This window comes from Lutra lutra, chromosome 6, assembly GCF_902655055.1.
Source record: "Lutra lutra chromosome 6, mLutLut1.2, whole genome shotgun sequence".
Lineage (NCBI taxonomy): Eukaryota > Metazoa > Chordata > Mammalia > Carnivora > Mustelidae > Lutra > Lutra lutra.
This window is the reverse complement of record NC_062283.1, coordinates 66,297,355-66,311,063: the sequence shown is the minus strand read 5'-3', so window position 1 is coordinate 66,311,063 and position 13,709 is coordinate 66,297,355. Positions and strand designations below refer to the sequence as shown.

The 13,709-nt window shown below is 53.4% G+C and overlaps 1 protein-coding gene across 1 annotated transcript in view; it reads right to left on the bottom strand.

Moving 5' to 3' along the window:
• KCNK5 (potassium two pore domain channel subfamily K member 5) overlaps positions 1-13,481 on the bottom strand; it is a 38,032-nt gene extending 24,551 nt beyond the window's left edge. The window contains exon 1 of the mRNA XM_047733174.1: positions 12,916-13,481. Coding sequence (XP_047589130.1) covers positions 12,916-13,101 — 186 coding nt within the window. The 5' untranslated portion in view covers positions 13,102-13,481. The remainder of the gene's footprint in view (positions 1-12,915) is intronic.
• Between the last annotated feature and the right edge of the window lie 228 nt (positions 13,482-13,709).

Genomic DNA, 13,709 nt, shown 5'->3' with positions numbered 1-13,709 from the left:
ATTACTAATTAATAATCCTTGCTCTAAGGTCCCACCCCAACCTCAAAAAGCAGGGATGATGTCCAAGTCTTCCTGATTTCCACAACCCTTAAACCAGCACTGGGCACACAGCAGGTGCTCGGGAGGGATCTAACTGGCCTTAGTGACCAGGTCCTGGGTTCAGAAGGGGCAGTGACCTGGTCTAGTTGCGCAGTAAGTCAGGTGAGCAAGCCCCAGGACCTGCCAGTCCCCAGCTCACGGGGCCGTTCCTAAGTAGATCTCTGGGCTGCGGCTAGCATCTGGGGGATGGGAGAGATGGGGTGTTGAAAAGCTGATAATCAGGACACCCTCCCTTTTCCTGCTCCCCAGGGGGGTGCTGACGAGACACTACTGCATCAGCCTGCCCCACTTAGCCCACTCAGCACTTATCCCTCAGTGAGAGGCGGTCCTTCCACCCACTGCTCCAGGGGGCCGGGATGCTGAGAAGGGAAGGGCATCCTTCCAAAGCTAACAGTGTCAGCATGCATTCCACGATCCAGGAGGCAGGAGCTTTATTTGAAAAGCAGAGACGGGCCAGGCCTGGGGCTGCTGATCTTTCTCCTCTGGAGGGTCTGAACAGGTGCCATCCTGCACCCGGGATGTGGGAGGATCAAGGAACTTGCATTAGTCACCACAGACACCCAGGCCCAAATAAACATTCGAGGCTGTACCCACCCTGGGGTCCTCAGCCTACTGCAGGATCACTGATCCCTGTCATCAGCCACACAGGCAGGTGGCACTTCTACTCCAGGAAAATGGCAAGACTAAAACTATTCCCTCCCAAGGTGGGGACCGGAGTCCTGCTGGGGCTTTGCCCTGGGGAAGCCAAATGCAGGCACAGGTCACAAGTACAGGTTTAGCTGCTGCGGAGGGAGCAGGTAATATGGGGACTCAGATGGAAACCCCACCACTGACAAGCAGTTACATGCCCCCCTCCAGCTCCTTGATGCTTTTCTGAAGGCTCGGTTGCTGGGTCCCCTGACCCACAAATTCTAAGTGAAGGGTCAGTGCCTGTTGGCTCTGTAAGGATGCTGGAGGAAAGGGGCTGAGAGCAGGAAAGGAGTTGATAGCCCTGACCCTGAACCCTGGCCTCTACTTACAGGACCCAAGATTTCCTGCTTTAAACCTTTCACGCTGAAAATGGCAAATAAACCTATGTACGGTCAATGTGGTCGGGAAAACAGTGGTGTCAGAACCCACAAGGCTGCAGAACACAGTGCTCAGCAAAGGCCAGCAAGCAGGCCTGGAGTGCTTTTGGGGTACTAGGAGCCAATGGATCCCAAGGAGAAAGTGCAGCCCCAAGGAGTGGCTGGTAGCCTAGGAAGATGGGTAGGACTGGTGCCAATTTAGGACTCCACAGTCTAAATGAGGGGCGCCTCTGCAGAGCTCTGGCTCTGGACACAAAGGCCTGGGTTCAGGCCACTAACTAGCTATGTGACCTTGGTTATGTCATTTAATCTCTCTGCTTCAGATGCCTTATCTGCAAAATGAGGTTCCCCACAGCACTTATCTTGTCATCGCTGTGGGGGGGGGGGTTGATGTGAGTGGTGATGGCCCTCGCCCAGCCTGTGGCTCCCTTTCCATCACCAAGTGCCAGCCACCGTTACTTCTGGTTACGGTTACACCGTGACCATGGTCCTGCCCCCGTAGCCACCTTCCCTGCAGTGACTTAGGTTACTAGCAGATACAGACCTCGAGTTCTTGGTAAGAACTGAAAACTTGCGATGCGTCTACAACGTCTTAAAACGCCTCTCCTCCCTCATGAGATGGCCTTCTGTCTATATGGAAGCCAACTGGGATCAAAGGGACGGGTCCAGAAAGAGGCCAAGACCACGCCGGTAGTAGAGTCCAAATGACAGAGGCCACAGCAAGAATGTTAGCTTGGTCTGACCGAGAAGCCACTGAGGGTTTTCTGGGTTGGGGGTCACGATCTGAGTCCATGAAGACCCCTGACAGCCGTGACACTGGCCAGTACAGCTATTAGGAGGTGTGGGGGTCACCTTTCAACCTACCTCTTGGGGACCCTGCTTCCAAGATGACTTCCCTAATTGCCCCACTTAGCTCTAATTACTGCTTCACTGTCCTTCCCCACCCCCTGGTAAGCACAGTAACCTGGGGAAAGTTACATAACCTCCTAAGGACTGGGCCTTGGCTCCAGGGCTGTACCGGGAGGCCGGTTAGGTAACCACTAAGCTTCCTTCAGCCTCACAATTTATGATTCACTGCCAGGAGAGGTGCCCAGAGCTAGACCCTCCTCCCCCATCAGCCACCTCTGCCAGCCTCCAAGCAGGGTGCTCTGGGCTCTGGAGAAACCAGCTAACAACAGCTCCTTGGGTGTAAACACTTGGGGTGCAGGGTCTTGTGATAGGGCGACTCCCTGGGAGGCCTCAGATCTTTTCTGCTCCAGGCTCTGGACAGCCCTAAAAAACCATCCTCCTTTTGGAGCTTACAGTTGCTTCCATCTCAACTCCTGCCTCTTGTCCCAGAAAAACTCACTAGTTAGGGTGGGGAAGCTGCCACTTAAGGTGACAGGAAGGCATGTGCTGGGCAGGGTAGGAAATCAGGCAGGCCTGGTTACTGTACGTAAAATCAGTGCTCGGGACCCCAAAACACCACCATGGTTTTGGTTTAAAGGCCATTTAAAAGGGGATTTGAGACAGGATGACAAATGGCTTGGTGGAAAAACACTCTGGACCTGGGCAAGCAGAGCCGGTTTACCTGAACTTAGTTCTACCATCTGTCCCCACCCAGCTCCTCACCAGGCCTCAGTTTTCCTACCTACCATAGCAAATGGGATGGTGTTTCACTGCCACACCTCTGTCAGGCCCAGAGAGGTCACAGGAAGGCACCCTGGATGAACGGGTCTGCACAGACCCATGGCAAGGCCCAGGGTGGGAATCTGGGAAGGGCAGGAAACCTGGGATCCGCGAGCTTCTTGGGGTCCTCCAGGTACTCCAGGCAACAATGTGCAACACTCCTGCTCTGTTCCCTGGGGCCGACACTCTCAGTCCACTGTGCAAGGCTCCCTGTGACTGGGGCCCTGGGGGAGAAAAAGCCCAAGGCAGCAGGCTCCAGCCAGGCCAGAGTGATCAGGTCAGGACATGCTCCTCTCCCCGGAGAACAGCCCGGCCTTTGCTCCTATTCCTCAGCAGGCTCTGAAGGCCTCGACCTGTCTCCACGAGGGAGGGGCAGGGGTGTTGCTTGCCGCCCCCAGCAGGTCCACTTGCCCTCTTGGGTTTCTGCAGTCCATGGTCTGAAGGCATTCCCCAAAAGGCAGGGATGGGGCTCGTTCTCTTTGCAGCAGGTTTCAAACAGGTTTGGGCACATAGTATGTGCTTAGTAAGTATCTGTTGAAGAAAGGACTGGATGGCTATTTGCTCTGCCTCAAGTTCCTTGAAAGCAGCAACCACGGTGAGCCTGGCTGGCTGGCCCCAAGTGGGGGGCGGGGAACTTGGTGGGGGGAGCAGGGGCTGGACAGATTGGCCTTGTTAATCCCAGGAGAAACAAGTTTAGCAGAAGTTTATGAAATATGGGATGGGGAGAGGAAGCAAGGAAGGGAGTTCCCAGAGATAAAGACCTAGAGAGGGAGAGCTGTTACAAGTTCCTCGAAGAGGGAAGAGACCGTAATAAACTGAATTTAAAGGCTAACTTGGAGCTGACAGCAGGGCCACAGCAAGTGACCTCCACGCACGTTTTCTCCTACGATCTCCTGTGATCTCCACCCACCAAGATGGGTAACACTGTTCCCACTTTCCAATGGAACAGTGTGCTCAGGTTCGCACAGCTTGCAAAGGCGCTGTGACTTGAAAAGCCTGTCCTTAACCACTAGGACACGTGGCCCTGGCTCGTGAGGCTTGAAGGGGAAATTGGGAGCACATTTGATAATGGCATTCCCCTCCCCTCCTCCTTTCCACAATTCCCAGCCTATGAGGCCACGGGCTAGAGTCTGGGCCTGGCTCAATGCACCTAGACAAGAGCCTTGATCTTCAAGAGGCCCAGCCCCTCCTGACTGGACATGGAAATGGAAGGCCCACAAGGCTCTCAGCATCCCCCTTGGAGCCAGGCACACCACTGGGCACCTGGGGCCCAACAGACATTGTGAGCACAGCAGTGGGCAATTAAATCCACAGGCTTCCTGCACGTGTCTGTAGACCTGGGCCGAGGGTGGGGAGACATGTCCCTGCCCAGGCAGGGCTCCTACAGTCTAGCTGGGCCTAATTTAATAGGCACTATGAGCCTTCTTGAGTGCATGGATGAATTTACTTGAGGGAAATGGAGTTCAGAGCTCGGCACAAACCAGCACCACAGGCAGAACTAGAATCAGGGTAGAATCCACTATTTCCTACACAGTGGTTCAGGTCCGAGTCTGTCAGTCCCAACAGCAAGCACAGACAAAGGGAGGGACTTGGAACATGGTAATGACCTGGCCATCAAGCACCCTGCTGGACTTTTCTCCTGGGGCCCCCTGGGGGGAGGGGAGAGAAAGCTTCTCCCTCCCAGGAAGAGCCTAGCTAAGCAGCTGCAGCCAGATTACACTGGGCCATGGGAGGTGACAACAGCCACCGTACACAATCCTGCCTAAATATTTCGGCAGGAAACCCAAATATTTAGATGGAAGAGAGGAAAAATAGAAAAATAGAATGCGCATTTCAAAGGCAATCAAAGGGACCTGTCTACCAAGGGCCCTCTGAAAGGGGAAGTGGGTGGGGGTGACTGCCCCCTATGAGGGTATAATTCTGACCCAGGATCCTTTGTGATTACCACCCAGGGAGGACATACGTGAGGCCATCTGCACCTGGAATCCTCCAGAATAGGAAAAGTTTGATGGGGACCTGGGACGAGACGAGCCAGGGCCCTGTTGGACAGGAAGAGAGGGCCAACTTGCCATATGTTTAGATGTGGACCATTAATTCTTCTGAGAGGAGGGCTGTGGGTGAACTTGAAAGAAATAGGAAATGGTGGGGGACTCCACTAGGAGAAATCTGGTGGGCTTTATCATCTGTATCTCCATCTCCAGATCCGGAGCTCAGTCCGAGGTGGGGCCTGAAACAGCCATCAAAAACAGGGCCCCCCGCCCAGAGAGATGGGGCACAGGATCAGCAGCTAACAGGCAGCAAGTCACCAGCTGCATGCGCCAGGCACTCTGCCTAGTACGTTTTCATGGACTCTGCGGGACATGAAGGAGATACTGTACTACTGTCCCATTTCGCAGATGAGGAGACTGACTTGCTCAAGGTCACGCAGCTTGGTAAACATCCTGATAGCTAAGGCACTGAAGACACGGAGCAAGCCTGACCCTTTCCTGCCTCCAAGCCTCTGCTCCTTGTTTTTTTTTCTACTTTTCCACCCTACACAGAACAGAAAGGTCCACAGTGTGGACTCCAGGTTCAAATCCTCATTCTTCTACTTCCTACATGCACAGCCTCTAGGTTGAACCTGTGTGGTCCATTCTGTGGCTCTTACCAGGATGCAGTGCTGGTAAGAGCCCTTCCAGCAGAGGGCTGTGCATGGATTCATGAGGTGAGGCACCGAAGAGTTCCCACAGCTTGTGGCTAAGCAGGCGCTCGGCTCACACCACCCCTACCCCAACCCCTGTACTCCAACCTCTGGGCTGTTTCTCCATTCCTGGCTCTGAAGTCAACAGGGCAGGGTGAATCTCAGCCTCTAGTTAGCCATGTAGACCCAGGCAAATCCCCTGGTCTCCATTTCCCTAGAAAATGGGCATAGCAGTAACATTTACCCCACTGGACTCTTAAGGAGACACAGTCAGAGAACTAGCCCAAGGCTGGCATGCGGTAAGAATTCGGCAGGATGCTCCCAGGCGCTGCTAGCTACACCACTCATCTTTCCAGCGTGCCTTATACTCCTGCTTCTTTAAATTCGAGAGTGGAGGTTCATCTCTCAATGACTGACACTCAGAACCTCCAGGTACACTTCCCAATATCAATGCGGTGATAGGTCTTTTTACTTTACTTCCTCTAGACTGGGGGCTCCCTGAGGGCAGGGGTTACGTGTGGGTCAGACCCAGATCCCCTGCCAGCCAAGGGGTCCTACAGGCCTCAGGAAACAGGAACCGAATCCTCTGAGGCCCTGTGACCCTCGTCCATCTCTCTGGCCTCTACCATCTGCAACCCATCACTCAGCACCAGGACCGCATTTCCCTTCATTCCACCACTGTGACCGCTTCTCTCCCCAGTGAGGCTGAGCTCCCGAGGGCTAAGGCCCCTGCCTAGTTTCTGAGGCTTCAGTACACACTAAAATGCTGGCTAGCAGGGAGGCCCTTCCGTGAGCCCACCCTTTCTTTTGCCCTGATCTCTGAAATTTAGGGAGAAGATGAACCCCTCACCAAAAACCCAGAGGCCCCAGGCAGCTGTACAGAGCTGGACTACACCAAACCCACTTTTGCATAAAGGGACAACTAAGGCATAATCTGGTCAAATGAGGGAGGAGGGCGCGCTATGGCAGGGACCCAGACCTGATTGTCCAAGGGGCTCATGGTAAGAGGAGAAGGTGCCCTAACTGAAAGTTGGGTTTGGGGAGGGTTGCTGTGGGTTCTGTGGGCTTTGGCGGAAAAACCCACACTCCATCACATCAGAAGGAGGAAGGGAGGAAGCATCCTTATCAGAACACCCATGGGGTGAAGGGATCAGCCCACAGAAATGCTGTTAATTTCGAGTCAAATACTCCACTTCTTTTAAGTTGCAAAGCCAGTGAAGGAAGAGGGAACTTTCCGAAATGCTTTTCACTCCCTTACTTGAAAATTACAAAAATTTGGTCAGTTCAAATTCCTTGGCTAAACCCAGAGGGCTTCATCATCTGACCCTCACCCTCCAGCCCTGTGGCTGCTGCCCAGGATCATCAGGCAGTTTTCCTCCTCCCTGAGGGCTGTGGGCAAGAAAGATCTATACTCCCACCTTATTTGTTCAGCAACTTAAAAATCTCACTGATGCACACCCAGAAGAGGGACTCTGGATCATACGGTTCCACTTCTAATTTCCTGAGGAACCTCAACACTGTTTTCCTTAATGGTTGCACCATTTTTCTCAAAGAGACAAATACTCTATGATTCCACTTGAAAGGTATTTGAAGTAGTCAGACTCACAGGAACAGAACATAAATTGCTCATTACCACGGACTGGGGGAGAGAGGAAAGGGGAGCTGTTTAATGGAGGTAGAATCTGTTTTGTAAGATGAAAAAGTTCTGGAGATCTGTCTCACCACAGCATGAACATACCTAACATGAAGGAAACGTACTCTTAAAAGTGCTTAAGGTGGGGAAAAAATAGATATGATGGTAAACTCTGTTATGTGTTTTTTACTGCAATTAAAAAAAAATTGGTTGACATTTCTTCTGCTTCAGGAAGGTCCTCCTGATCCTGTATGAGCCAGACTTGTGTGGGCAGCCCCCTCCCAGAGCAGGGGTGTCTAGGAATAGTAGCAGGGGCAGTGGAGCTAACAGTTAATGAGTACTATGTGCCCAGCACTGGTCGAGGCAAGCAATGAAGGTGCTATTGGGGCCTGCCTTCAGAGGCCAGCCCATAACCATGATACATGGCATGGGTGAGACTCTTTCAGCAAAAGCAAGGGCCCCGCGGTTGGTGGGGCGAGTGGTACTTGGAGGGCAGCGTGTCAACCCATCCCTGGGGAGGGTGGACAGGTCAGGCCTCCTCTGCCCTATTCAGAGAGTCCCAGAGAACTCTCACTGAAATCTCCAAGGACCCTCGCCTTGACTGGCTCCACTCTCCAACAGGCAAACCTATTTCACTTGGTTTCTTCTAGTACCCAGCACACTTGGCCTCTCTGTATCACCCAGTTCTGGCCACGCAGTCCTTCAGCACCGGTCGGATCTAGCAATCCAATTTGTAGAAAGACTCTCTTGGGCATTCTGTCTTGGGAGTACGGCTCCTCTGTTCCCCAAAGCCTTATACTTCCCTGCTCCCCACCCCCACCACACATAGAGTTCAGAGGCTGAGCCCAATCTGACAGCAAACAGCCAAGTTCAAGATGAAAGCCCTTGGCCTGAGGTCAGAGCCAGCCAAGCACAGCATCCAAAACTGGAGGATTGTTTCTTTTAAACGCCAAACTATAAATAGGGCAAAATCCCAGGAAAATACTTAGACGCAACAGTCCTCACCTCCCTTGCACCCCCTCCTATAGGACCCCCCCAACTCCACTAGAATCTTTCAACACTTGCTAATTCCCACTGTCTGAGAAGTCTCTAATACCATGCCATCTGTAATCATCCTAAGGGTTCTAGTAAAACTCTCCAAACGATGCAATAAAATTCACTTTAACTATTGAAACTCTAGAGCAGTTAATGGAGGCAGATTTATCGATTTAAGAATTCTTGTTTTTTTTTTGGCGGCCCTCAACTTTAAGAGGAACATCAACAGACAAGCCATGAGGAGGGGACCTCCTTCTTCCAATTCCTCTCAAAAACCCGACTTCTCTACTTTCCACTTCTCCAGCTCTAGACAGGGAGGACCCAAGTTCACACTACTGACGTGGAGGCCTCCGTGGTTTGGATAATCAAAAGATCTATTGTGTTCCCTTTACTTACAAAGGCATTAAGCAGACCAGTGTGCTTTACCACTTCCAACAAGGCTTGAAACAAAAGAGGTTTTCATGTTAACCCTCAATTCTCAAAAAAATTCAATTAAGGTGCCCCATTCTCAGCATTTTGGGCAGATGTAATTTTAGCACGTAATCCCTGGTTATATTTTCAAATTTGGGGAGGACTGGTGTTAGTGACTTAAGGTCAGACCTTTAAAACTGGAATCAGCTTGACTGGTATAGATGGGAACAGGCATGTTAAGAAGGTTCTAGGAAATAAAAGGAGAGGGGTCTGGCACACATGGAAAACTTCCAGCTAGGATAATGCAGTTTGAAGCTGGCAAGGAGGCCAGCAGGATCGAAAAGGCTTCTGGGAACTGGTCAGATACATGAGAAGTCTAGCCAAACCCAGAGGTAGGGATGGGGCATCCAGTAGAAGGCAGGGCCTGGAGCCACCCCTACCACACCCCTTGGAGACATGGGGGAATCTGGAAAGCCATAGCAGGAGCACCCACTCTCTCCTCCCTTCTTCTTCCTCTCAAACCCTCCTAATTTCAAGACCCTACTTGAGGTCATCACCTCCAGAGAGCCTTCCCTGACCCCTCAGGCTGGTCCTGGGGGCCCTCTCGAGCCACCCCATCCTAGGGAGTTTACTCATCCTTCTTCCCAGAAGCCAGTTTCAGCCTGGCGGGTGTCTTAATCCATCTTTGCACTCCCAGAGCCTTGCCTAGTGCCTGGCACACAGTGGGCCCTTAGTAGACGCTTGCTGACTAATTCTCACGTACTTCGGAATACAGCACAGTGTGAAATCCGACTCTGTGCCATATAATCCTGCATCACTGTTCCCCTCTATAAAAGGGGGTGGTCACCAAGATTAAATTAAAATAAGAACATCTATAAAGTACTTGTTGGAAGCCCTGGTGCACACTGAGTTCTCAGATCCTTCCTGTTTATGATCACCACACACTGGAGGGGAAGGCTGGAGAAGGTTCACTGCTCCCCTTCACCCCAGCCCTTTGCTTTCTTGTGCAGCCAAGGGAGGGGCAGACTGAGGCTTACCACAGTCACAGAGGAGGTGCTGGCTTGGCCAGGCCCCACACAGGGGGCCTGTGTGCCAATGCCTGTTCTAGCGGAAAGAGAAAATAGAATTCCCCAGCCGGCCAGAGTCCACCTGAACCAATCCCCAGAGCTCACTCACAGACTAACCAGTCAACAGTTTCACATGCCCAAGGAGGGCAAAGGTGCACAAGGAATGGGCTCCAGAGTGCTCCTGCGGTGTCGCCAAGGCCATTCCAACCTCCCGGGGCTTTGGTTTCCTTATCTTAATACATAAGATTGCTGTAAGGAGTAACTAAGGCAGGTAAAACGCCCGGTCACTGTGTGACAATAAATGCTAAATGCTAACAACAGCGGGAGGCGTGTCGTTTCTCCCAAGTCACACCTGCCCGCATCTTGCCTAAGGCTTCTGCTTAACCTGATCCTCACTGGACCCTCATTTTGCAGGTGGGGAAAGAGGCAAAGTTAAATGGCTTGATGGGTAAATGGCCAAGCCAGACGGCAATACCAGCCTGTACCCTCTCATAAAATGCACATGCTACCCACAATGCCCAGTGCACGAGGCGTTCAGTCAATGCTAACTGCCCTTATGGAAACCTCTGCAACTTAGGAAGAGGCTGGTGGAACAAGGCTTGGGAGCAAGGTTCCGAAGTGGTTCTGAAGGCAGGAAGGAGGGCGACCACGTGGTCTGAGGCCGGTGGGGGTGGGGAGGTTTCAGGTTTGAAAGTTGGCCTCCACCTCAGTTTAACCACAGCTTGTACAGGGAGGAAGCACATGAAACTTGGGGTCTATTTCCAAAGATCTAACGAAAGGTGAGGCGTGTGTTGCGTTAACTCCCTTCGCATGCTTTTGAAAGCACAGGCCGTTTCCAGGGTAAGAAAAACCCCAGCCCAGACTGCACCCCCCCCCCCCCCCCCCCCCGCTTCTAACAACCCCTCCCAAGAACCCACCCCAACCCCAGGAATTCCTAGCCTGGGACTTCTTTAGGATTACAAAGGGGATTCAGAATCTGACAAAACACAGAACCTCAGGTGGGCCAGATGGGAAAGAAGTTTAAGTTTTCAGAGACTGAGTCTTCTTTTTTTTTTTTTTCTCCTTAAGCCAATTTCCTAGGGCTGAAGGCAATGCTTCAAGTCAGAACAGAAAGCAGAGCCAGGCAGATTTCTGCAGACTAAAAAGTGACGCTAGCAAAATGCTTCCCCTGGTCAGTTTTCATTTCTTGGGTTTTTCCTATGAGGGGAGGAGACTCGCCCAGTTGGAGAAGGTTTGAAAGTTTTCTGGCCAGGGATGAGGAGCAGGGCTGTCCATAATCGTCTCCAAATCAGACTGGCCTGATGCTCAAATCTAAAAAATTACCTGCGCACTTCTTCGGGGCCATCATTGGCGGGTTTAAGAGGCCCTCCAAACAAGAAGCATTTTGTTTGCTCCAACACCTTAGGAAAGCTGTTTAACTTCCAAAGCTACTACCACCAGCTGCACCCGGCTGCCTTACCCTGACCGCCCCCCTTTCCCCTCTCCTTGGGTTTTGAAGTTTATTTTCCCACATGCAGCCTTGAATTCTTTCCTTCCTTCCCCTGCTGTGGCGAAGAGGGAAACACTTCGAGGGCGGGTTGATTCTTTATCACCCGCGCCTGCCCCCTTCCCCCTCTAAACAAAGCCCTGGAAGAAACTAAACAACAACTAGTTCTCCGGGGGAATTGTTTCCTCAAGGGAAATTATAAAGTGACCCCTCCCCAACGCCACACACAGGGCACTCATTGGAAGGCGCTCCTGCTATGGGGGGCGAAACCACACAATTACCCTCTGAGCCCATGCTCCCCACCAAACCTCACCTCTCCTGGGCCCCCACTCTGGGGATGGCTACAGGTCCAGAGACTCTCCCCACTAAAATCCAACACCAAACCTGCCCAACCTCCCCTCTTGCTGGCCTCTGGGAGGTCAAGTATTTACTTGCCCAAATGCTGGTTAAGTACTTAATATGCTCATGTGTGTGAATGTCCATTGATTTCAGGACAAAAAGGAAGTGGCCAAGGCAAGACCTGCTCATGAGCTCCACAGCTTTTAACTTCCCAGCAGTCCAGGGCAGGGAAGACAGATGAAGACCGGTTCGTTCTCATTTCACATATGGGGAGATTTGAGACCGGGTCAAATGAGAGACAACTAGACAACCATAAAATGTTGGGGGCCTGCTACAGATAAGTGTTCATTCCATCAAACCTTCTTTCTGGCATCTTTCGCCCCAAGAGAAATGTAACACCTTGGACAATCTCCCTCTAGTCCACCCCACAATCTAGAACCTTCAACAGCTCTTATATCCAGGTTCTGGTCCTTCCACTGGTGGGAGGCCATTAATGCAGGCCAAGAGGATGGGTGGTTAAGGCCAAGGGCCTCTGAGAAACTGGAGCAAAGGGCCCTGGTCCCCAGACTCAAGGACCCAACCAGCATGGTCAGCTCCAGTTTATCCCAGTGAGGTCAAAGCCATCCATAGAACACAAGGAGAAGATAAGAGGCTTTCAATCCCAACACGGAGGAGAAACTACCCCCCAACACCTCCCATTCTGCTCAACCTCCCCTTCCCCCTAAAAAAGATCCCCAGCATTTTGTTCCTTTGTTCAACCTGCTACTTTCACAAACTTTAACTCCAAGCCCAGGGGGAGGAGGGGGACTGTCTCCGAGAGATAAGCCCTGCCGGAAGCGTGAGCGCGTCTCCAGCATTCCAGCCATCGCCCCCCACCCCCCTTCCAGGGTGCTCCGGCAGGACAGAGCCCCCTACCCACTTCCTGAGGGGGTAGGCTTTGCTCAGGCTGGGACTGGGGCGGACCCTCCACCGACCCCGCGGGGCTCACATTCGCGAAGAAAAACCGCGCGGGCGCGGCACCGGCCTGGAGCTGGGAGGTGGAGATGCGAAGGAGTGGCACCCGGCTCGCCTCCCGAACTCCGGGAGCGTCTCCAAGTGAAGATAAATGCCTTTATCCGCCCTCCAGTCCCCTTCCAAGCAGGGAGGTACCCGCACACTCACACCGAGCTACCACGAAGCCTGGTTCACTAGGGGGTGAACCTCAACTTCTCTCGGGACAAACCGGGTTCCCAAAGAATCTCGGCGCATGGGTCACTCCGGCGTCTTCCGGTGAACGACAGATCCCAGCAGCCAGACCCATGCGAGACATCCTTTCCTGCCACCCCCAGGACTACCCATGGGGACTGTGGGTTATCCAAAGCTGTGAAGGACAGCCCTTCAGCACTCCTGACTCCGGCTTCAAGTGTGTAGGGGCACGGACGGCGGCTCACCTGCAAGATCTTATCCAGGCCCTCCTGGCCCAGACACGGGAACTCCTTGAGCAGATGCAGTTTCTGTGTATAGTAGTTTTTCTTGGCCTCCTTCCAGTGCGGCTCCTCGAGCACCTCGAAGATCGCTGCCCCGATGGCCAGATAGAAGATGATGGCCGAGGTGAGCAATGGGCCCCGGTCCACCATGGCTCCTGAGCGGCTGCCTCCTGGAGAAAGCCTCCCCTAGCCCCAGCGGCTCCCGGTCCACGCGCCCTCCAGCCTCTGCAAACAGCTGTTTGAATTTGGAGCTCCGCATGCGCAGTGCCCTATTCCTCCACCCCCCCGGCGCCGCTCCCCGGACAAAGTTGCTCCGTCAAATTGGCCCACCGAGCGCGGGTAACTGTATGAAGCTTTCCTCCCGCAGGCGGGGTAGCGGGGGGGTGTGGGAGACGGGCGGACACCAAGGTGGGGGCAAGGAGGCGCCCTGCCTCGCGGGGCTAAAAGGAGCTGGGAGGGAGTGGAATTAAGGCCAGACTCTGGGGAGACACGTGGGCCGTCCTCCGCGAGCCACCGCAGTGTGCGCCGCGCCCGCCTCCGCGCGCCTCTTTAACCAGCGCACCGCGCCTGATTCCCGTGGGGGAGGGGCCCGCCTAGGCCCCGCCTCCTCGCCTGCACCGCCCCCCCCCCCCCCGCGCAGGCCCCGCCCTGCGTAGGCCCCCAACGAGGTGCGCGCTGCGCAATTCGGTGCTTCGTGCGCTCCGGGTGCGGCCGCCAGGGGAAGCCACGCGCCCCGCGGTGCCACAGGGGTTGGGGTC